The sequence below is a fragment of the Protomyctophum parallelum genome (genome assembly GCF_964188405.1).
Source record: "Protomyctophum parallelum genome assembly, chromosome: 21".
Lineage (NCBI taxonomy): Eukaryota > Metazoa > Chordata > Actinopteri > Myctophiformes > Myctophidae > Protomyctophum > Protomyctophum parallelum.
Genome location: NC_139713.1, coordinates 20,347,922 through 20,374,459, shown reverse-complemented (window position 1 = coordinate 20,374,459; position 26,538 = coordinate 20,347,922). Strand labels below are relative to the sequence as shown.

The window sequence follows — 26,538 nt, the reverse complement described above, 5'->3', positions numbered from 1 at the left end:
TGCATTTCCCCCACAGTTGTGTAGTTTTGTTCCTCGAGTTAAAGTCCAAGTAGGTTCTTCGTATAGCAGTGGTCAGGTGCCATGTTGCAACTCCTTGCAACGGCCATTGGGAATAATGGTTGCAAGTAGTTGCAAGACCCTATGGTGTAGTTAGGACTTTAGGCCCAAACCACACCAATGATTCACCACGCAACATGCAACTAAATGTAGTTGCAAGATTGGTGTGACATGCCTTAAAACGGTTTTGTTGCAAGAAGTTGCGACTAGTGATGGTTTGGTCCTTAGGATACTTGTCAAACAACTAAAAACACTGATGATTCTACAGTATGGTCAACAACTTGGCATGTTCCCAAACTACATACTTTCAGTTCAAGTGTTTAATTGGAATCCTATACTTTGCCATGAATAGAGTAATGAGTAAATTGTTAATTAAAATACATTTTAATACACATAACATAAACATTTACATAAGAAAATACAGCTATAATAATATAAAACAGTTAAAATGTTCAGGTTGGAGTTTTCATGCTGCAGGCCTGGATGTTAGCCTCCGTTTCACCAGTGTCACAGCCATATGGATCCCTTGTGGAGTGATGATTCTGTGCCTGTTGGTCTTAGACAGCCGGGAAGCCTCCAGGGCCACCACTTGAAGCAGAAACCTTTTTGGACAGCCACATTGGCCTGCCAGGGAGACTCTTCCAGTCCCATCAGAACCGCCCTGTAGAAGAGACATTTCACATAATGTGTTGTAAATGTACAATGATAAATGCACTTGTTTTATAGTGGGATTCAAATTAGTTCATGTACCACACAACAAAATACCCCATAAAAAAAGCATCTACAATGCAATGTGTTGTGATGCAATTAATATAGATTTTAAATAAGCTTTCAAATCTTTGCTGAAGAATGGCACTACTGACCTCTTTTATAGCTCTGTAGATGAAGGTGGAGTGAGCCCTTGCTCTCATTTTCTTTGGTTGTTTCATTTTTCTTGTTCCTCTAACAGGGGCCTTCATCACTCTTATCGTTTGTAAATGCAGGAGGATTGAAACAAACTGGTGCAACAGACGTGGCTCTTTCAAATGCAGCTGGAGAAGAAGAAAGTGGTGAGAAAATAAAACAAGTTCCATTTAAAACAGATTTGTGCAGTTAGGCTGGATTGCTTTCACCTGCATGGCCCACACTGATTCGTTGGGGTTCACATTCAAACCAGCAAACCTGAGCATGATTGGACGGTGGATGAGATGTTTTTATCTGGGTTTTTTATTGCTCTACTTGACCAAAAAGGCCTTCAGGATTGAGTCAACCCATGGACTCAGGATGGATCGGCCCTGAATGGGAATTATGTGTTTGAGTGTGTGTGAAGGAAACTGTCAATATTTCTGCCTTTTACTTTCAGAACAGTGGCTGTTGTAATATAAAAAGACAAAACTATGAAAATTACACGAATTCTACCTGAATTATTGAGAGATTAATTGTCACAACATCAATTTCAGTAAATAAACTGTATCTGTGTTAACTGTGAATAAGCAGCACACAATCATCTGTGCTTCGAGCAAACAACATAATATCACTCTTTGCTTGGCACAGATGATGAGTACAGAGCATAGCCAATCTTCATTGGTAAGAGGAATGGCTGGAAGAAATGAGAGCTGGTGTGCTCATCCAAACAAAATGGATTCAGGTAGGCCTACAGGGTAGAGAAATTAACAAATATCCAGACACTGAAAGATAAGCTCCCAATATTTGATTAAGGATGCCTGATGCAGGATGCCTCAGTCCATATGACTCTAATGTCTATAATGACATCTGTAAGGGAACCATAGATGAACTACTGCCAGCCTGTAGATTAAAGAGTGATGGGGAGCTTGTCCCTGTCCTGAGCTGACCACCAGCTCCACAGCGACTCTTACAGGTCATTAGCTGCACCTGCAAGACACACTGCAGCAGCCTGCCCAATGCAAAAAGCATGACTTTAGTAGTAGTGTGAAAGATCAGGGTGAGCTAATTAATCTCAGTTTGCATGTGATGATGACAATGTACATATAGCTGGATGCCAGCCTGTAAAAAATAAAATAAATTACCGGTAGATAAAAAAGATTCTCCCAATACATGTAGGCCTATTGTGATTTGTCTCTTTACACATTCACTCAGTTAGCCTACACATTTACGTTTTTAAGATTTAAGTTATCTTTTAATCAATCAATTTATGTTAAATATGATTAGTGCCCGTAAATTGCCCTTATGCATGCACGTCGCGCGCACACACACACACACACACACACACACACACACACACACACACACACACACACACACACACTACTACTCACTAGTTATTTTGGTGCAAACTAAACAAAAATAAAATGACTGGAAAAATGTCAGTGGGGGTTCTCTCAATCTTGACTGAACCACCTGGAAATGTATTTTCTCTTTACTAAAGCATTGGAGATGGGAGGGGCGCAACTGAACAAACACTATAACAAAATATAGGCTAGAGCAGTTAAAAGAAAAACGTTATTTTAGCCAAAATATCACAGCACCTTAATCATGGGCTGTAATTTTGTAAAATTCATTCATGACTAATGTATGCTAGTTTTGTCCCCTAGAGTCTAGGGCCTAGACTAGTCTACACAACACCAGCTTATCCTTAATTTCAAGGAACCCCAGTTTTATATTAGGCCACACAATGGACCCCATGTGATACTGTTTGTCCAAAACTTGCAATATCCAAGGAACCCAGGAGGACCCCATAGTGAGAACCATTGGGGTTCAGGTTCCCATTACACATAACTGGATATAAAAATAAAAACTGTGTTGCACAGCATTAAACCTCTGATGAATGCATTTCCCCCATACTGCACAGCTGTGTATAGTTTTGTTGCTTGAGTTAAAGTCCAAGTAGGTTCTTTGTATAGCAGTGGTGGATGTTGCACCACAAGCATCCCATTATAGGACTGACATTTCTCTGCTTGACCCAATACATGCATGTGTTGAATGAATCACTAATCTGATACAATGACCATCAACTACTAATAGACGTCATGTGCAGTTGTGCACAATGATACAAAGATGCACTTTTCCTACTCAATTCCATTCTCCAGGTCTCATATTCTGTTCACGCCATGTGTACATATATTCTCTACGTGTATATTTTCTGTATAATACTTGATACCTACTGCCTGGTGTAATGTCGTTCTCTGCTTCACCACACAACTCGGAACTAAATTTAGTTGCATTGGTGTGACATACCTTAAAACGGTTTTGTTGCAAGGAGTTGCAACTAGTGTGGTTTGGGCCTTAGGATACTTTTCAAACAACTAAAACACTGATGATTCTACAGTATGGTCAACAACTTGGCATGTCCCAAAACTACATACTTTCAGTTCAGCGTTTAAGAGCCTAGCTACTTTGCCATGAATGGAGACAGAGTAATGAGTAAATTGTTAATTAAAATACATTTTAATACACATAACAAACATTTACATAAGAAAATACATCTTTAATAATGTAAAAAGTTTAAATGTTCAGGTTGGAGTGTTCATTCTGCAGGCCTGGATGTTAGCCTCCGTTTCACCAGTGTCACAGTGTCACCCTTGTGGAGTGATGAGTCTGTGCCTGTTGGTCTTAGACGGCCGGGAAGCCTCAGACCCACCACTTGAAGCAGAATCCTTTTAGGTTTTGGACAGCCACATTGGCCTGCCAGGGAGACTCTTCCAGTCGCATCAGAAAAGCCCTGTAGAGGAGACATTTCACATAATGTGTTGAAAATGTACAATGATAAATACACTTGTTTTATAGTTGGATTCAAATTAGGCTATATAATTTTCATGTACCACACAACAAAATACCCCATTTAAAAAAAGGTCAGTTATATTTCTTCTAAAATAGCCCATCTACAATGCAATGTGTCGTGATGCAATTCATATAGATTTTAAACAAGCTTTAAAATCTTTGCTGAAGAATGGCACTGTACTGACCTCTTTTATAGCTCTGTAGATGACAGTGGAGTGAGCCCTTGCTCTCATCTTCTTTGGTTGTTTCATTTTCCTTGTTCCTCTAACAGGGGCCTTCATCACTATCGTTTATGAATGCAGGAGGATTGAAACAAACTGGTGCAACAGACAGTGGCTCTTTCAAATGCAGCTGAAGAAGAGACTGGAGAAGACGAAAGTGGTGAGAGAATAAAACAAGTTCCATTTAAAACAGATTTGTGCAGTTAGGCTGGATTGCTTTCACCTGCACAGCCCACACTGATTCGTTGAGGTTCACATTCAAACCAGCAAACCTGAGCATGATTGGACGGTGGATGAGATGTTTTTGTCTGTTTTTTAAAATTGCTCTACTTGACCAAAAAGGCCTTCAGAATTGAGTCAACCCATGGACTCAAGATGGATCGGCCCTGAATGGGAATGATGTGTTTGAGTGTGATGTGAAGGAAACTGTCAAATGTGTCAATATTTCTGCCTTTACTTTCAGAACAGTGGCTGAACCCTAACCCTAACCCTAACCCTAACCCTAATCTGTGTTAACTGTGAATAAGCAGCACACACAATCATCTGTGCTTCGAGCAAACAACATAACAGCACGGTACCTCTTTGCTTGGCCACTGATGATGAGCACAGAACATAGCCAATCTTCATTGGTAAGAGGAATGGCTGGAAGAAATGAGAGCTGGTGTGCTCATCCAAACAAAATGGATTCAGGTACAGGGTAGAGAAATTAAGAAATATCCAGACACTGAAAGATAAGCTCCCAATATTTGATTAGGGATGCCTGATGCAGGATGCCTCGGTCCATATGACTCTAATGTCTATAATGACATCTGTAAGGGAACCATAGATGAACTACTGCCAGCCTGTAGATTAAAGAGTGATGGGGAGCTTGTCCCTGTCCTGAGCTGACCACCAGCTCCACAGCGACTCTTACAGGCCATTAGCTGCACCTGCAAGACAGCAGCCTTCCCAATGCAAAAAGCATGACTTTAGTACTAGTAGTAGTGTGAAAGATCAGGGTGAGCAAATTAATCTCAGCTTGCATGTGATGATGACAATGTACATAGAGCTGGATGCCAGCCTGTAAAATAAAAAAAATAAAAAAATACTGGTAGATAAAAAAGATTCTCCCAATACATGAATTGTGATTTGTCTCTTTACACATTCACTCAGTTAGCCTACATATTGAAGTTTTTAAGATTTAAGTTATCTTTTAATCATGTTTTTAATTAATGTTAAATATGATTAGTGCCCGTAAGTTGCCCTTACGCACTCACGTCGAACGCACACACACACACACACACACACACACACACACACACACACACACACACACACACACACACACACACACACACACACACACACACACACACACACACACACACACACACACACACACACACGCACGCACGCACGCACGCACGCACACACACACACACACACACACACACACACACACGCACACACACACACACACACGTCACACACACACACACACACACACACACACACACACACACACACACACACACACACACACACACGTGCACGCGCATGCACATACATTGTCAATATCCATTTCATTATTATTCACCATAACTGAACTGGGAAAAGTGAATACTGGGCTCTAGCTGTGCACATGCCTGAACATGACAGCATCCGTCTACTCTAGGGTGACATCATCCGTCTACTCTAGGGTGACATTCCACTCACCAACCCCTCTTTCCCTCTATCATCCTAGCCCAGTTTCTAGGTACAGGATGTGCTGCTCAGACTTGTTTGACAGCATGTGAGTCATTAATACTCATTATCAGTGTTAGAAATAACCAGATCATGAAACTTATTATTACTTATTGTCCCCACCAGGCCGAAGGCATGGGGGGAGAGTATGTTTTGCACTCCGTCCGTCCGTCCGTCCGTCCGTCCGTGAGCAGCTAATCTCGGCCACCGTTAACCCGGTCGATGCCAAATTTTGCACACACAGTCCCTGGTTGCCAACGATGAACCTCTGCCCCAAACTTTCCACAACGGCCTGTTATAGCGCCACCAGGAGGCCGCTTTGTGCAAAACAAGTTTTTGCACAGTACACCTACAGATTTTGTCCAAACATCACGCAAATTGGTACACAGTCTCTCTAGAGCCATTCAACCAAACCGGTCTTTCACATTTCTCAGACTCCATCCTGATTGGTTAACATTGGCTTCCAAAGTTCACAGGAGTGCTCAGTTTCAAACAAAATGCTGCAAATGTTCACAGGAGTGCTCAGTTTCAAACAAAATGCTGCAAATCAGGAACACATCGCGTGATTTCCGTGAAATTGTGCACCCACATTCCCACTAGGCCGAGGACGAAATGCCACATGAACAATTTCAACTCAGCCTCAAGGTGGCGCTATAACTGGCCGAAAAGTGTTTTTACCTCTAACTGCACGGATCTGTGGATAACTTTCTATGCCAACTCCCTAGAGGCCAAGGAAAAACCTTTGCCTGGAATTTTTCACATCTGCTCTTTATAGCGCCACCAGGAGGCCGACATATGTAAAACACATTTTCTATTATTACTCCTTCAGATTTTATCCAAATTTCACGCAAATCGGTACACATGATCTCCATAGTCATGTGATCAAGACAGGTTTGTTTGATTTCTCATATTCCATCCTGATTGGCCACAATTGGCTCCTACACTTTTCAGGAGTAGCCCGCTTTGTACAAATCGCCACAACTCCTCAACGCAGCGTCCGATTGCGATGAAACTGTGCACGCATATTCCCAGAAGGGCACTTTTTCTAGTTACTTATATTATTAAATCTAATATTTCCACATTTGAATTTGGTTAAAAAAAATCAACACATACTAGGAGATTTGTTCAACACATACTAGATTTGTTCAGTTAAAGGACCACTTCACCACTTTTCAACCTATCTTCATATAATAGGTCCTCACAAAAAATCATGAAAAAGTGGCGCCATTTTTTTCTACTCGGTCTGTGTCTCATAGGAGGGCTGTGGGCAGTTCAGAAACCGTCTTCCAGTGACATCATCGATGGGGAATCCAAGCTAATAAAAACTGCAGGCTTTCTACTCCTGAAAAGTTGCGAAAATGGAAGCCGTCATTCTCACGACAATGAAAATCTACACATTTTTGTAAAAGAATCTTGTTTAAAAAATAATCTGCCTAATGATGATGTCACTGGAAGACGGTTTCTAAACTGCCCACAGCCCTCCTATGAGACACAGATTGATTAGAAAAAAATCGTGCCATTTTATCATGATTATTAGTGAGGACCTATTATACGAAGATAGGTTGAAAAGTGGTCCTTTAATGTGTAATGGCAAAGAGTGTACATTTTTGTGGTTTAATTCTATTACTCAAAATATTCATTATTTGACACAAGTTCGCACAACAAGACTGTTTTGCTTGCCTCTTCAGTGGATAATGTAACCTTATGTAACTTTTGTAAAATGTATTGCAGAAGTGAGCGTCATCTTATGTAGGAAAACTGTATATTGGTTTAAAATGAAGACCAACGAACAACCAAACAAATGTTAGTTTGGACACTTCTTCTTTATTGGTGGTGCCACAAGGTGTTCACCCATCCAGAGCCAGTTAAAAAACCCTGACAGACAGGAAAAACAATGCCTTTTTCATGTAGAAATATAGAAAACAATAACCTTTAAAAAGATAAAACACAGTTGTTTCACATTTTGTCTTTTGAACTGAAGGTAGTCAATCCTTTACTTTTAGGAGCTCAATACAGTGAACCCCAGTCAAACATCATTGCACAAACTGGTTTGGGCAAGTTCAATAAGCAAATATATTAAAGTTTAGTTTTAGTTTTTTTAGTTTTCTTTTGCAAAGCCTACTTTAATGCATTTTCTCAAGACCGTCAACATAGGTTCAATTTAGTTAGCCTTGACAAGGTCAGTTCAAATTAAATCATAATATTCCTGTCGATACGGTCTCAGAGATGGGATTATTTTATGTATTTAATCTCCTGCTAGTACAAACAAGCTGAGTGAGAAGGGAGTTCAAGGGACTGTTGTGATGAAAAGAGAGAAGGAGAGAGCAAAATGTGCTGTGCAGGGGGATTCTTTTCTTTAGATTAAAAATCAAAATTGCACAAACAAAACAGTTTTCTTCTACTTGGGTGTGTTAGTGCATTTATAATCCTCTACAAACAAAACAGTCCTACTGTACATTAAATGTCTTGACTCTTATTCTCAGTTGGAAACATGCTTGATGTTGAAATTAGACAGAAGAGAAGAAAGGAAAGGAGAGAAACATTACATTAACTCTGTATCCAGTATGACATACACAGTACAGACTCATTCACACATTGTGAGCATGTAGATCAGCTATTTTCAGCACACGACTTGACTCAATCATTCAACCGGGTATAAATACTACAAATACTACTGTTAGCTTATTTTGAAGGGAGATTGTATAGAGAATGACAGGGGTGTGTAAGAAAAACGGGAAATTAAAGGAATAGAGTGAAAAAACCAAACAAATAAATGAAACAACGCAGGAGGACAGCATGGTTACAGTGTGAACAACATATATAATTTGACAAACACCATGTTAAATTACATTAGTGACAAAAAAAAGAGAATAATCCACAAAGAGAGAAAGAGAATGGAGAGAAGAGTGAGGGAGACACATGGAGAAGAATGTTCTACTTTTTTTGAAGGTACATTTTTGCCTTTTTATAGTTATCTTATTTTTTTAAACTTTTGTATTTGTGTTCAACAGATATTAATGAGATCATATAGCAGCAGGTATTTCTTTTATATATATTTTTTTTGGGGGCTCCGCTTTTTAAGCTGTGAGGTCAAAATAACTGGCTTCTAGAACGATGAACACTTGGAACATTTCTGAGGTTGGTTCCCTGCTCTGGGCTTGTTTCCCCATTTCTTCTAAAAACACGTATTCAGCACCGAAATCATCTTTGTTTTTACTGTACTGTATGTACGTCAGTGTTTTTCGCAAATGCATAGCTTATGTTTAGTGGCATCTTCAATTGATTTAAACAACATACAGGGAGGAATGATAGGAAAATATGACAGCAGAGAGGGGTGACTTGTAAATGGGAATCAAACCCAGCACACTGCAGTTATGTTGCCTGGTTGTAAGTTCCACAGCGTATGGTCCCATATATAGATTTAATGTGTAGGACAAAGGAAGTTGAAGGAGATCAAATTTGGCTGACAGTTTGGTCGAAATGAAACGTAAGCTTGTTGCTAGTGATTCTTCCCCAATTTTCAGTGACAGATAAACTACCTGGTATGCCAGTCACCCGTAACTGGACTAGTTGTCTTGTTCTCTTTTGGATATTTTAAAGACCCCCCCCCCCCCCTGTTTCAATTCAGCTTGATTCAACTGAATGTGTTCATGGGGTGAGTCACACACACATTACTTTATAAATAATTCTGTCAATTCGTCAACGTAGCAGACGGCTTCAGTGCTGAAACATGGCTTTTAGTAAAAACGGGGGTTCGCCAAAAAGACAGAAAAGGCCTTGGGTGTCTTCCTTCGTTGCTTCTACATCGTGGCGGGCTGCAGAGGCGGGCAGGGGGAGGAGCTACCTTCGTGTTGCCGGGGCAACAGGACACTGAAGCTTACACCACCTCCACAACATCCAGCACCTTCCCCGCCACCACCTCCGATTAGAGCACCTGTCATCACAGCTGGTGTCCCCCCCTCCTGGAAAGGGGCGGTAGTGTTGGCAGGGTCTTCGTTGTAGAGGCGTTTGATCCCATCAAAGAACTCATCAACTTCCATCTCTTCCACCTGTGGACAGTCGCACACACACACACACACACACACACACACACACACACACACACACACACACACACACACACACACACACACACACACACACACACACACACACACACACACACACACACACACACACACACACACACACACACACACACACACACAATAAGATTGACAGTATTAGAACAGAGACACTTCTGTGCAGTAAGTAAGTTACAATTTGGCTGTCACTCATTTAGACTCAAACCACACCAAAGGGTCAGGTTGGGATGAGTTGCATTGGTGTGGTTTACCTTTTTTTTTTTAAAGTCTCATCCCGACCCGACCCTTTGGTGTGGTTTGGGATTTATACAGCTGTTAATAACTACTTCTGTAGCAGGAAGATTCTTTCCAGCAACGCCCTGAGGAAACCCTCGTTTGGTGGAAATCGGTCAGCTGTTTGTTCTTTGATATCTACTTGTTGTTTTTAGTGGACCTTCCTGCTTCTGTGAGAGTTTGCCGGAAGCAGGAACCTGTATTGGTTCGTTTTTCTATTTCATCGTCTTGTATTTTATTGTTTTAAGAGCACCTTGTTTTCACTGGCGTTCGGTATACTTCCTGTTCTTTCTGTCAATAATTAAGCCTTCTGGTACACTACATTGAACTTAGACAATAGACACTGGTATTCACTCTCTAATGTAACCCATGTGATACGTGCACACACACACACACACACACACACACACACACACACACACACACACACACACACACACACACACACACACACACCTATCTATATTCTATACTGTATATATACGGTTGGGGCGGGCGGTGTCTGGCTGGGGCGTTCACGCAGATATGCCCATATATGGACCTGACATTTACAACTTGTCAACACAATAACCACTGCAATGAAAGGCGGGCTGATAATGTGGTGCTTTGCGCCATATTATCAACTGTGCACCGTCATTGGTGCTGTATGCACATGGCGACAGGGACAGAGATACAGACCTAACCTGTTCTTGACGCCCCTTCAGCGCCACACCATAAAATATAAGGCTTGCAAAATCACGACGTTTCTGCGCACTTGGCCCCAATGTCATGAGTATATATATATATATATATATATATATATATCTTTTGTATGAAGAGAGAGTACCGGTAAGTCATTATTACAAGTAATTATATGAATTCTTAGCAATAAAGTGCTTCTGATATCTATGTCTATTTGTCTGCCTAACCATCTCTTTGCCCATCTACCCATCTGTCTATCTCTCTGTCTGCCCATTAATAGATATGTAAGGGTCATACCTTGCGCTTGGCAGAGGCCTTGCATCGCAATACGACGTTGAGTGGAGGATGGTGTTGGTGGTGTTTTGGTGGAGACAGAAGTGCGGGGCTGGGGCTGGAGGTGGGAGAGGTTGGGACCCAGGGGTGCTGGCTTCCCTCCCCAGACACAGGTGCCTGTGGCTGGGCAGAGGCTGTGTAGACACCCTGGTCTCTGGAGGACTCAGTGATGACTGCAGCATTGGTGGTCCCTGTGTATAGTTCACAAGATTAAAGAGCAAAGAGTCATTTCTAATTAAAACAGCACCTATAACCATACATGCACAATGCTGAGATTGTAATCTATACGATTGGTGTACGACTAGTTGGCCCTGTCTGTATTTACCATAAGGAGAATTGAACAAATTTTTCAGCTCAGAAGGAACATAACCCTTAATGGCCACTTGGTGGCACTGTAATACCATAAGCCAGATGCAACAATCAATGCATAAATGTATCTACTATGAACCCTTCCTTTACAAATATAACTAACCCAAATTTGGCCAAACCTTTGGATCTTAAATATGGTGCAACTTTATTTAATTTTTCTATTTTTATACACATCTTCATAATGTTCTTATCAACATGCATATAGATACATTTTAAGCATCCAACAGGATTTGATACAATTTACGTGAATCGTCACACCCCTAAACCCATGCTACACAGCTCTGCGTACTGCAGCTGTAGCACATCTATGCACAGTCACTCAATATCCTGTCTGTAGTTAGTTTGATCTCATGACTGTTAGTTACCCTGTATATTATTGTTCATTTATCATGCCTACTCCTGTTACACTGGAATTTGGCACTAAGGTACTTACTTAGACTGCACTGTTATACTTCAGTAGCTCACACTACTAATGCTTAATTTATATACGCATTAGTTCATGCAATCAACACATTCTGAACTTATGAACTCATTTTTGGGGCGCTCAACACTGACAGACTTGTATGACAAATGTGAACTCTAAAGTCATCCGTAAGTGTTTTCAGGAATACATTCCACCACATGCCAAATTGTTTTAAGTTGGTCAAGGATAGAGGAAGCTTGTGAGTTTGCAATATGTCATGTGCCATACACAGTATAGGCACAGGGACTATGTATGTGTCTGTATACTGGGCTTATAAGTATACATCGACACCTGTTTGGGCCAAGTGTATATAGACACATATAGGCCCAAAGTAATTTGTAGAAATGGTATCTCAACTTGTCGGTGAATGTAGCCTTGGAGGAAAGAGGACGGGATGCTTTGTAAATGCACAGAAAACTACAAAAAAATTAAAAGTTCTCCACTGGTACCGTGCGTGTTGTTGCAGTGTCCTGGCCGGCCCCGTGTACCATGGGGCTGAGTGGTGGAGGAGCTTATTGGACCGGGCAGGAGAGGAGGCTGGTAGATGTAAACAGTGTTGGGAGGCAGGGAAGATCTTTGTGTGGACAGGCTACGAGCCACAAGCTCTCTACACCTAATCAACTCAGAGCTGTCAATCTGGGAGGGGGATAAGAGAGGAGCAGAGAGGCGGAAAGCAGAGGAGACGAGTGGAGGGAGGAGCAGAGGGGAGGAAAGGAGCCGAGGAGACGAGTGGAGAGAGGAGCAGAGGGGAGGAAAGGGGCCGAGGGGAGGAAAGGAGCAGAGGGGAGGAAAGGAGCAGAGGAGACGAGTGGAGAGAGGAGCAGAGGGGAGGAAAGGAGCCGAGGGGAGGAAAGGAGCCGAGGAGACGAGTGGAGAGAGGAGCAGAGGGGAGGAAAGGAGCCGAGGGAAGGAAAGGAGCCGAGGAGCCGAGTGGAGAGAGGAGCAGAGGGGAGGAAAGGAGCCGAGGGAAGGAAAGGAGCCGAGGAGACGAGTGGAGAGAGGAGCATAGGGGAGGAAAGGAGCCGAGGGGAGGAAAGGAGCCGAGGAGACGAGTGGAGAGAGGAGCAGAGGGGAGGAAAGGAGCCGAGGGGAGGAAAGGAGCCGAGGGGAGGAAAGGAGCAGAGGGGAGAAGGGTGGTGTAGTGGGGGGAGACGGAAAGGGGAGGAAAAGAGAGGAGATTGTAAAGGAGGAGTGAAAAGGAGACAAACATTTATACATTTTTAATTAAACAGAACACCAGAACTTCTCTTTTCTAGTGTTTCACACAGACAGAGACATTCAGACAAGTAACCGTGTCCTTTTAATATTAAAGTAAGAGTGAGCCATTCAGACAGTCAAGTCAAGTCAAGTCAAGTCAAGTCAAGTCACACACACACACACACACACACACACACACACACACACACACACACACACACACACACACACACACACACACACACACACACACACACACACACACACACACACACACACACACACACACACACACACACACACACACACACACACACACACACAACCTCAAGTCCACAGGTTTACTTCCATATACAGTAAGTTACTGCTTAACATGGCTGTTTCAATGTCATTGAAATCTGCATTGTGCAAAAACGAGGCCAGTTGTAGAGTCCGGCTGGATATATAGAACATATACTTGGGAAAGGAGTGTGAGGATATGGAGAGCAAAATTGTCCAAAGTCTGTAACATTATATTTCAATTAAATACATAATATTTTCAGGCATTGTTACTATGAAAATTTCAAAGCATGTTTGCAAAGGTTTGTGTAAACAGACTTTAAAAGTCTGTTTTCACGTACATGGCATATATTGCAAATTATTTAATTTAAGTCATCATAGCAATCTCGATTAAAACACACAAACTGTGGAAACACCCATGGAGCTGTGTCAGAGACCAGCCGTTTTAATGTGTTGTGGTGGACGACAGCGCACAGTCTTGCATGGTCATACTAATGCGCCTCCGATTGTAACCAATGAGTGTTCTTAATTCAAAACTTGCAGACAGTGTTCCCCCCTTTTCATAGCACAGCCAAGCCGTGTCAGACCCATCGGTCTGGTCTGGTAGATATCCTACTGGTGTCAATGTGACAGCTACTGTACCTGTGCCTTCCTGAGCAGGTCAATGGTTAGAGCCAGCCAGTCAGGGCAGCAGGTTTCCAGTTCTAAGGTGATCCGTGCCAAAGCCAGCATGGATCCTTGTACCTACATGAACATAAAAAAATAAATAAAAAAAACATACTTCATACATACATACGTATATGTACATAAGATATTGATTGATGACGCTTCTATTGTCGACGAGTGAGGAGCCTCCCCTCCTCCTGAAGTGAGATAGTTAACTGAAATCCAGTTTCATTCTGCTTTTTATTAGCGTTTCAGTTGGAAATATTCACTGATCTGAACTGAACTTCCATGAAAGAATGGCTCATAAGTGAAACAAAACACAATATCTTTAGTAATCGTAGACAACAAGCTACATCTGCGCTTCCCTGCACTCATCTGTACATGGAGACCAATGTTATTTTCCCAGCTCGGAGGATGGTGGTTTTGTTTGGGTTTTGAGTGAATCAATAGGAGAAGAATGCATGTAAAGCAATCCGTCTGTCATGTTCTGTGGAAGGAAGTAAAAACATTATCATATTTTATCCTCTCCCTCAAAATGTTATATTTAAGTGAGAGTAGCTAATGTGTGTGTCGGGCAATTTCCCTTACGAACGCATCGGAAACAGACATTCCGTGCATGCTGGTGCATGTGTGAAAAGGCCCACACAGGACAATATCCCGATCTAATACCCGGGACGTTTTCCAGTGTGTATATAAGAAAAAGGGCTTAATTGCGGGTACTGCCATGACGACTGAATTTTCCTCCTCAGATAAATAAAGGAGGTCTACAGTATCTATTTCAAGAACCGTTATGTTTTACAATTTTCCAACCATTCATGAATCGTGTGTGTGTGTGTGTGTGTGTGTGTGTGTGTGTGTGTGTGTGTGTGTGTGTGTTTGTGTACCTGTATGAGCGTGTGGTCAGCCAGACAGTGGTACAGTCTCTGTGTGAGCAGTGACAGATGCTGGGAGCGGTTCATTCCTAGGACAGACTCCAGAGACCATGATCGACACGTCAACACCATGGCGTGGAACTACAGGACACAAAGACAAAACAATGACCATGATGACACGCCGAACACCTCGGGGAAAATAGGCACACATTTGGTGAAAATAGCAGATCCACAACCTTAATGCATCTGCTCTTGTAGACACAAATGTAATGGTGTGTGTGTGTGTGTGTGTGTGTGTGTGTACAATACATACTATGTGTAGAAAGTCTAGTGGTGTTGCAGTGTGCAGGTCCCAGTTGAGTTTGTCCAGGATGATTCGCTCCATGCGGAGGATCTCCGATGATGAACAGCCACAGTCACTGGTACTGACCAGCTCCCGAAGAGACGGTACATGCTGCAGCACGCACGCACACGCGCACACACACACACACACACACACACACACACACACACACACACACACACACACACACACACACACACACACACACACACACACACACACACACACAGCACGCACAGAATAAGGGACCTCTTGCTCAAACAAAACACTGAAAGCTTCTCTCCAAATGTTTGTGTTTAATATAATTTACTTGGTACACTATTATTGCAAATTACCGCGTTCTCTAGCGACTTCCTTGGTATGAACCTTTCTGACAATAGTTCAGATTTCTCCATACCTACACAATCATATCTGTATGTGTCTGTGCGCCTGTGTTTGCCGGTGTCCTATATATCTGCCTGCTTTCATTTGTGTGTTTAACTGCATATGCTCTCACCTCGTCCTCCTCACAGGTTTTGGCAGCCAGGAAGAAGCAGGCAATGGCGATGCAGCGCAGGTACTTTGGGCGGGCCTGTGGAACCACATAAGTAATCAATGAATGCTCAACTGGTTAATGAGTGGAGAGAAGAAAAAAACATCCTGGATTCAAATCCACAGGACCTGTATAATCCCTCCTGTCTCTATACCCTGGTCTCCAGTCTCTGTCTGACTCTACATGAAGCAGAAATGTCCAAGACATTATCTTAAAGCGGAAATGTTTCTAAATTCAGCCCCTACTGATAAGCAAATGTAATTACAACAACATAAGCCAGCCTTCCCCCTCCCATACATACAGCACTAGGCTCTCAAAGTTAAGAAGACAAACATAGCTATTATGAAGCAAGCTGTTTTAATTGTGTTATTATATGTCAAGGGAACAGTTAAGTTATTTGAAATGCATCTAGCAATTACAATTTTTGCATGGACAGTGATTGTTCTGGGCTGCAGTCAAAAGGCTGTCTAGACGTCATCAAAGGAGGATCAACAAATCCACCATAATGGAGGAGCAATGGGGGATTTGTACTCCTTTGTACAGCAATAAATCCTGGAGCAGTCGTTAACTTTTTGTGCGAAGCATGATTTGACCATTCAGGGGAAGGAGTCGTGAAATTGTAGTAATTAGTAAATAGCATTTATTTATTTTAGCATTTAGAATAGAATAGAATATGTATATATATTATGTGTGTACGTATAGGAGAACAGTGTGCAAAGTATAAACCACTTTTAAAGCATGAAATCCAACGGAAAACTTTTTTGCTTCCATAGCACAGTTCATAAATGCTAATAATGCAAATACGTTTTGCAGAAGTTCAAGAACACAAATCAGCATTTTGTCACACTGAGCAGTCTCTAGGGGTGAGATACAAATGAGTCAGTGGTTTCTCTGTGGCGCTATGGCATTAATGGACTGACCATATTATTTAGATTACAAATACACACACTCTTGTATCCAAAACAAACACTTTTTTTCACTGATTCTCTGGACTCCCACACACACGGGACTCTTCTTTCTGTTACACGCAGGGTTTAGTTTCACATCCACATACATGCAGGTAGAGAGAGAAAATGCAGGTATGGAGAAAATGCAGGTATATGAGAAAACTGACATTGTAATACAGTGGTTCTCAAAGTGGGGTCCAGGGACCCTTCCCCAGACTCCCGAGTGAGTTCTAAATGGAGCGTTACAGGTCTGGAAATCTGTAAAAAGTTTGAGAACCATTGATCCATTGAGCCTCAGACATGATAGCGAGCGTGTCGGTGAGATCCAAACGCTACGCATCGCCCAAGGCAGCATCGACGCTCAGGTGGGGGTCTCAATAGGACAACAATGACACCACTAGGGTACAGCGGTTTTCAGTCGCACTCGTGAAGACTGCATGTGTTTCCATACACACTTTAACAACCAGAGTGTAATTTTAAATGGAACAGGGAGGACAGCATGAGAGGAAGTCTGGTGAGGGAATGGCTCGGTGAGGAAGGGATTCCTCACCCAAGAGAGGAGAGACAAAAGTAGACAACAATAGTCGAGACAACAATAGATGACGTGAGAAGACATCAGAAAAGAGAATAAATAGATGAGATGAGAGAAGGCGGGACGATTTATCAGCACAACTATAAATCTTTACATTATTTCGCTGCTGTGTTTCTAGAACCTACTCCTTGTTCCTGTAGGGCAGGCTATAAAACACAAAACAAAGCCTCAGAGTTGTGAGGTGAGCTGCCCGTATAGTAAGCCTCATGTCACCATGCATCACTAGAATGGGCCAGTCTGCTGCAAAGGCTGTAAAGCCATTGTAGATCACACAAACAAAGCTATCGGGAACTAATCCAGCAACGATAGCTCAATAACCCCCAACAATCTAGCCCTGGTGCTTAAGAATAGAAAAGAACCTGAGACAAATCAACAGTAATGTCCACGTTCCCACTGATGCTGTAGTAGTCAGTGGCTGAGACAATTGACACCAGAACCACATGTATAAACATATTCTAGCGTACGATCTAATTCCAACCCAACAGCAATCTTCTCTACTGTGTCTCTGCTACATGTGTTCACTCTCAGCCACCGTCTGTATCCCTAAAAATACATTCACCCGACACAATAATGATGATGACACCTCCATATAATGGTCACGCCTCGTGACATCACTCCTCCATATATGGTCATGCCTCGTGACGTCACGCCGGTCATGCCTCGTGACATGGAGACCCTTAGATCTCCATATCTGCATATATGGAGCCGGCCAGCAACTCTATATCTGACCTCAAACCCTTAGATCTCCATATATGGAGCTGACCTGTTCTGACATACCATTACGTTGATCCTCCTCACCCGTCCTTCCTGTTCTGACCTCATCACACACTCCTGTACACTCAAGACACACTCCATATATGGCCAGTACAGAATTCATATGTTGATCTGACCCCCCATGCCAAAGCGCCAGCCCAGCAGTCTGCCGTCACCCAGGCGGATGCGTGGACGCCCTCAGGGCGTCTTACTGGTAATGATATTGTGTGAATCGGGGGAAATGTGTCACCCCCCGCCCTTTCTGTCACTATAGTGGCATTTTGACCCAGAGATTGGCATTTTGACCCAAATCACAACCGAAGCCTCGGTTTTTCCTGAGGAACTATTCCCCAGTGGGCAGCTGCAGCCACCTAAACCACAGTGCTCCAGTCCGAGCCATTGAATTACTACACAAAGAACAAAATACAAACGTTACTCAGTTGATGTTGTGCCCTCCGGTCATTCGTCGTCAAACAGTGAAACCCTGTACTGTGGTCAAATCTGGGAACTAATGGTTTAAAAAAATCACACCAGTGTGAACTGTGAACTGAGTGGTGCAACTCCCCTCTCTCTCTCTCCACCCCCCCCCCCCCCCCCCCCCTCCTCTCCTCTCTCTCTCTCATTAGCAGGCAACAGTGCAGCACTAATAGTATCTCTCTCTCGCTCTCTGTTTCTGGCACAACAGCGCCCCTACTGGTACGGTAGTCATAGTCATACTGGTGCTCATGAACCAACACATACATAGGCACACACATAGGTGAACACGGATATTGCTGTTCCTTGGAGTGGTTGCACCACTCAAAAATTGGATACTGCCTCCTTGTAGTAGTATTACTATTAGCATTATTTACCTTGATAGAAGCTAGGAAGCGGTCCAGTATACTGACAGCTAGCACCAGTGTCTCTGGGTACAGCTGCAGTCGACTGTGGAGCTCTGTCAACCAGCGTACTACCTCATCCCGCTGGGCTGGGGAGATGTCTGTAACCTAAAAACAATCAAAAACAACATGGCAGCTTAATAACATAATTACCAACAACATTCATATTGTATGTAATGACTTGAGGTACTAATGGAGGAGTGGGGTGAGTGTGTGTGTGTGTGTGTGTGTGTGTGTGTGTGTGTGTGTGTGTGTGTGTGTGTGTGTGTGTGTGGGGCTTCTGTGTTTTGACAACAGCAGATTAAACATACAATATCAGACCCTTTTGTTTCCTTTATTTTGCCTCACCTTTCAAGAGTGCAGTGGCTATTTGACTGTAGTACTGGGCTCAAATCCACCAGAGTTTTTAGTGACCCATGAAACATTTATACACTCAGTGTATGAAGTGTAAAGAGTACACAAGTATTTTGCAGTGCATGCCCCTACAAAGAGTTTCAGATGGCTTCTGAAGGTACTGTAAAGTGACATTCTTTTGTTGAAACAAAATTATTTTGTTTAAAGAAAAGCTCTATATTCAGATTTCTATTCAGTAACAGCGGTTTCCCCCTCTCTTTAATAAACAGAAAATACACTTTCAGGTGGGTCACCAATTTAATCCAATCTGGAGAGTGAACAATTTATCAGGATCAATTTTAATGGTGTTCAAATTCTGCTCATTTTTTGGTTGTACCACTTCCAATTGAACGTGTCCTTACTGTACCCTGGAGTGAGTTTTCTCTCCTAATTGGATTAAATTGGTATCCCGACACTAAATGAATTATCTGGTCATCCTTTAACCACTTAAGCCCTGGCCTGTTTTATACTTCACCGCATGACAGTGTTGTGCAAATGTAGCCGGTCTACAAGCACACGACTTGTTGAGAATGAGATGTAATGACATCAGTTTTGGACATGCAAGGTTTCTGCCTGACAGCAAAGATATAGAGATAATGTTGCGAATCATGGTAGTGCCTCTTTAAGCAGCACATATACATGTATTTAGGTCAAACGAAAGCCAAACACGCTACAGCAGGAACTGAAGCTGTCCAGCATGATTCCTCTTGAACAAACTTATTTTGCAAATGCAGGAGGGGGTCACTTTGCACTTGCACAGTTGCACACCACCACAACCACCAAAACAACAACATGAGCACTGAGCAGTAGTTGTCTTGACGGTCCCTAAAAGGCTAGTAGAGCTAAGAGCATGGTGCAATGACTCAGCAAGACAGCAGGCCCTACAGATTAACTGTCAGGGATTCCCTTCTGCGGAGTCCTCTAACTTCATTAGATACACCTCGGCTAAGCCCCTGGGTAGAGAAAGACACTATGTGGGGAGTTGGAACGAGGTCAGATACCAGAATAAAATAGAATAATAGACCAACAGAGAGTCCAACTGAGCATAGTGTGTGTGAGTGTGAGTGTGAGTGTGAGTGTGTGTGTGTGTGTGTGTGTGTGTGTGTGTGTGTGTGTGTGTGTGTGTGTGTGTGTGTGTGTGTGTGTGTGTGTGTGTGTGTGTGTGTGTGTGTGTGTGTGTGTGAGTGTGAACACTGGAGGTAGATTGCCTGTTTTCATCTCGGAATCTGAAGTTTCCCAGACTGAGCCCAATCTCCTCCTGGCTTGGTGTCAAAGTGTCCTTAAGTAAGACACTTAACTTCCAACTTCTCCCGATAAAAGCAGGTTGGTGCCTCGCATGGTTGCCTCTGAATGTGCAGAGTACTGTGAATGTAATGCTAATTTTAAAGTGCTTCGAGATAGGCACTGTATACTTGGGCCATTTAGAATTTAGAAAAGAAACACGTTGGTGTGTGCACCTGTAGACATATTGTAACATATTGGGGGCACCAGAAGAGAAGTCAAAAGAGAAGGGAAGTGAACAGCGTCTTTAGCACCACAGATATCTCTCGCCTCTTCTGTGTGGGCTCTGACACAACTGGGTTGCGCAGCTCGTTTGGTGCTCGCAGGACGTTTTGAGGAAGCAATCTGATTGGTTGAACAGCTTTCTAGCCGTGCTTCAAACCACATTATTTCAACGCCTAATCAAAACAAACAATTCAGCTGTGCTTTTCTCTCAGAGCGCAGCAGACTCGTGGCTAGGCTAGCTAGTTTTGTGGTCGTAGTGACTACATCTGTCATTGAAAAAATATTATTTTTCAGCGATTCTCTTAACTGTTGTATATAATATTACACTCGAGGGGGTGGTTTAACGTCATTAATGCACTTCTGCGTTGCTTTCGGCTTGGTGTCAAAGTGTCCTTAAGTAAGACACTTAACTTTATTAATGCACGCCTGCGATGCTGCAGGAACTCGCCTGCATTAATGATGTTAAACCACCCCCTCGAGTGTAATATTGCTTAATTATCATTCAACAGTGTGGATGCTCACATAATAGTGCTTCGTGTATGGGATAACCATGAATAATATTACTTAATTTTTATATCAAATATTTTTTGTCATCCAGGAGATGGATAACATTTTTAAATCACACCCATGTGAAGTGAGTGGTGCAACTCCGTGTGGGGGTCCCCGGGGGGTCCCTGGAAGTACCAATAAATACCATATTGAATATTTGATTGAAGAAAGTAAGATCTCATAAAGGGGGAATAGTGTTCATTTGTAGGTGGAAGTCACAAGGACACATACTGACCTGTGAGGAGGGCTTCTTTGGCACGTAGATCTTCCACATCTTGGCTTCCCTAGAGGCTGCCTTTTCTAGAAGAAAAGACAGCCTCTGGTGCTCCCAGGGTTCGGTGTACTTCATTACGATCACCCCTGGTTGAGCCTACCTCCCCACTGGATACAGCAACCTGGAAAGGACACATAACAACATCAACACGATCACCTCCTAGGACCTAGTGAAACACTCAATCAGCAATCCGTAGAAAACAGAAGGTGACACTATAGTATAGTGCACCTGCTCTAATGTTGCACATTATACTTGTATATATGCTCATTATGCTGGAATCATCTGGATGTTATATTTATGTGATATATTGCAAAAACAAATAACATTTCTATAATAAGCAGACTTGGCAACCTGACTGTAGAAAGTAACAGTACAATAAAGAACCTGGGGGTTATTATTGATTCTGAATTGAATTTTAATTCACACATTAATCATGTTACCAAGATTGCCTTTTTTCACCTTAGACATATTGCACGAATCAGAGCCTATTTGTCCTTGGACGATGCTAAAACGCTAATCCACGCCTTTGTTTTTTCTCGGCTTGACTACTGCAATGCACTCTTTTCAGGACTGCCTAAGAAAACAACTGACAGACTACAACTTGTCCAAAATGCAGCAGCTAGAGTTTTAACTAGAACTAAGATGAGAGAACATATTACCCCAGTTTTGGCATCACTGCACTGGCTTCCGGTTGTTTTTAGGATTGATTTTAAAATTATTTTACTTGTCTATAAAGCTCTCAATGGTCTCGCACCTTCCTACCTACAGTACATGACTGCCTGCCTAAATATGTCCCAAACCAGCCCCTAAGCCAGGTCTTCCACTGCTGGCCTGCTCGCTTTGCCTAAAAAAATGGCAACTAAAAAATACGGGGAAGCAGCTTTTTGCTTCTACGGGCCGTCGGCATGGAACAAGCTCCCACTGTACCTTCGTCAGGCAGCCTCTGTAGACATTTTTAAAGCTCAGCTCAAGACCCACCTCTACAACATTGCTTTTAAGTGATCTTTTATTTATTTTTTATTATTCATGCTCTCACTGTATTTTATTACTGCTTGTTTCTTTTAATGTCGTTGCCTTGCTTTATCTGTTCTTATCTTTGTACCACTGCCTTCTCCTGATTTGACACTGCGCTATTGTATTTTAACTGCATGCCTGTTTTAATGCTGTTTTGTTTTGCTTTTATTATCTTTTCTGCCCTGTAAAGCACTTTGAGCTACATTTATGTATGAAAGGTGCTATATAAATAAAGTTTATTATTACCAATTGCATACAAAACATAGATAATAAAACATTTTCAATTCAGTTAAATAGCGATCTGTGCAGGCTAACATACGTTCAATTGATTTCCTAACGAGAACGCTTACAAAGAGTCAGACACCAAGATATTACATTTTGTGTCAAAACATTATTCAAGCACAGCATGCTATGGCTTGATGTACAGTACAAATGTAATGGTTCAAGACTCATGGTTAACTGCAAACTATACATTTGACATTTAAATCAAGCTGAAGCAGTGCACTGTCTGCAAATGGAGAGCATTAGCCTTACTTCAACTCTCTAAAGAACTTTTCATTGCCTTGCTGTTGAAATGTGCTATACAATTAAAATGCAACAAACCAGCTAGGGTCAGTGTTACTGCAATGCATTAATTGCATTGTAACAATGAAATGACCCTGGTTTGTTTTATGACTGGGTGAGTGTAGATAGCAGTATTAAATCCCTAAAATCAGTCAGGTTAGTTGACCATACGGATAATGAGGAGTTGGAGTTATCTGACCATCAATGGTGTGCTACTGTGATTTATTTCCACACCTTTGGCATGTATACAGTAAAATCATCTGGATTAATAAATCAAATTTGTATTGTAAGGCAGAGTGTCTATACAAAGTACAAACTACAAAAGGTAACCAAATTGGTCCACTCGGATACATACATTTGTACACTCTCAAGAGTTACATTAACACCCAGTACTAGTTAATATCAGGTTTTGACCTGATTGGAAGAAAAGGTTGCATCCCTCCTTCCTTGCCCTTACATGACATGACATGTAGCACGTACAGTAGGTCACATAGATAAGCTATAGGGCACTGTGTCTGTAATGCGTCACAGTAAACAAAATGATAAAGACGACCTTGGCTTGGATGTGTACATCATAGCCTACAAACAGAATAGCTGCAGTCAGATCTATGCATGGTTTAAGCAGCAGGTGCTGAATGAAGCAGCCTGGCTCAGACTATCCACTGGTACATAAAACAAACAGCTACAGTTGCTGCTGCAACATGACACAGTAAAATCGTTCAGTCTTCATCCATCCAGATCTGTAACTGTGACATTGTACAAATGTAACCAGATTAACCTGTGGCTCCCTTTGGTTTGGTTACATTTGTACACTGTCGAAACTGTTGAAACATCAAAGTACGATAGGGACATTTAAAGGGCTGTCGTTCTTTCTCCAGTATTTAACCTGTGTTCGCTCCAAGGAGTATATTAAAGAAGGAGAGGTCACGTAAGCGTTATAAGCACTTACACAACATTAACGGTACTGGACTGGACACAATTAGTGTTTGAACAATTTAATCTCCCTGAAACGGTTTATTTAACAAAAGTAGGTACAATTCAAATATTCACGTTTATTTTATCAACGTATTATTCATGTTCTGCTCTCTCATCGAATTCTTAATTTCGGCTGTTTAACTAGACGTATCTGAGCTTTCCTTCTTTCCATAGCCCTGGCTGGCTCGCTCCAGTAAGTAAACGGAGCCACTCACCTCCCCTGCGAAGCAGTTGGATTTCATCCGGTCCACTAAATTCATGAAAAAAACAAAGGGGGCAAAATCTTGACTCCCGTCCTTTTATTTATTCGTCCATCTCGCCGTCCATGTTACTCCTTTTTTGGGGAAAAGGGGTATAAAAAATAAAAACGGAATATAGACAGATACCGTCTACTTCCGAGGAAGGGACCAAGAAGGAATAGTGAACACAGACAACAAGATCCCATGGCCCAAAGATACGGCGTGATGTGATTCGATCGCTAGCTGGTTGCTAGGTAGACTAGGTCTAAATTCGCTGTAGCGTACATTGGAATGTATATAAAATAACGTCTGAGGCATAAGTGATTCCGATAAGGTACTGTGATCTGAACCTAATCAATTGCATCAAAAAGAACGTTACAGTAAATGTCGTGGTGTGTGTGTGTGTGTGTGTGTGTGTGTGTGTGAGACTGTGCGTGCGAGCGAGTGAGCGAAACATTTAACCGAAACTCAACATATCTGCATTCCAATAAAAATTTGGATTTCAAATTAATTTTGTTTTCTTTGACTGCAGTCGGAAACCGCAGTTGCTTGACAACGAACACGCCAATCACATCGTGACTGTCCCGCCAGGCAATGGGATCTAGAGGTGCTTCCAGTGCTCACATCTTTGGTAGGAGTGGCGTCAATCCTGTTTATTTTCTATCCAGTTAAAACAAATATATATATATATACAAATAAAATTAACTTTTTATCACGTGAGACGTTTGGCTTTCAATAGGCTCTATCAGGGAATTCTCCATGTAATTACAATTGTATTAGCAGTAGCACATAGTAGAAAATGATTATAATTTAATTATACAGGTATGTTTTGTCACTTGACTCCCTTGACTCCTTCAAAACCGCTCTCAAAGGGCACCTACGGACGGCTGCAATTCGAACCTGGCCACCGTAAAATCTGAATCCCCTCCCCCCTTTTTCCCCTCACTATATGTTTCTTTTCCCTTTTTACCTCCTTTATGACTATATAGAAGTGTCTATTTGTGCGTCTCTAAATGTTTTGATGAATTGAACATGCATGGTGGCCCCTCTTGTAAACAAGTGTAATGCTTGGGTCATTGGGTCGTCCACTCACAGTTAACAGTCTTTGTATTGAGTTTGTGCTTGAAATGTACTGTAATTCTGCAAACTGTCCCTGGGGCTGGCTGTGTCCGAGCACGAAAATGGGGTTTGGTTGGTTTTCACAACAAAGTGTCACTGTTAACACACACACACACACACACACACACACACACACACACACACACACACACACACACACACACACACACACACACACACAGTATGATGATTTGAGGTGTTACAGTACAGTACAGACAGTACAGGACAGTACAGTACAGTAGAGGGACCCCCACACGGTAACTCTGTCATTTCTCAACCATTTCAGACACGGGCTGGCTCGCCGGAACTGGGCCGCCCCCCTGGATGTTCCGGGGACCCCCACACGGAGTTGCAACACTCACTTCACACAGGTGTGATTTTAAATTTTTATCCGTCTCCTACTGGATGACAAAAATTGTATACAATCATAGTGGGAATATCTATCTATATAGTTGTCAACTTGTCTGTCTGTCGCTCACACGCACACACCAAGACAAGGCAAGGCAAGGCAAGGCAAGGCAAGGCAAGGCACGGCAAGACAAGACAAGACAAGACAACACAACAGACAACAAGCGCTACATGATTATGATCGCGTAATTCTTTAAAGGGCAGAATAAGCCAATTAAAATCTCTCATTTTGGGCGGACTATTTGAACGGACCAAAATGACACCTTTTGATTGGCTGCTGGAAACATCAATATTAGAGGAGGGGGCGAGGGGCTCGTCTCGTCTGATACAATGTTAACAATTCCTCAGATTACGATGGCCTAAATTACTCTATCAAAATACATAACCGCACCAAATAAAAACGTATTAAACTACATCATGTAACACCGGCTGTGCTAAAACATTCGAAGAACACATGATACAAAAATAACAAAATACAATAAATATTTTAAATCGC

At 42.2% G+C, this 26,538-nt stretch overlaps 1 protein-coding gene across 1 annotated transcript; it reads right to left on the bottom strand.

The window, feature by feature from the left end:
• Positions 1-7,542: 7,542 nt before the first annotated feature.
• Positions 7,543-24,711, bottom strand: ccni (cyclin I). The gene is made up of 10 exons (XM_083793536.1): positions 24,492-24,711; positions 21,685-21,844; positions 18,975-19,109; positions 15,796-15,870; positions 15,270-15,410; positions 14,969-15,097; positions 14,061-14,162; positions 12,392-12,578; positions 11,075-11,301; positions 7,543-9,787 (listed from the first exon to the last, which is right to left on the bottom strand). The coding sequence occupies exons 2-10, from the start codon at positions 21,796-21,798 to the stop codon at positions 9,539-9,541; spliced, it is 1,359 nt and encodes a 452-aa protein (XP_083649662.1). The 5' UTR covers positions 21,799-21,844; positions 24,492-24,711; the 3' UTR covers positions 7,543-9,538.
• Positions 24,712-26,538: the final 1,827 nt, after the last annotated feature.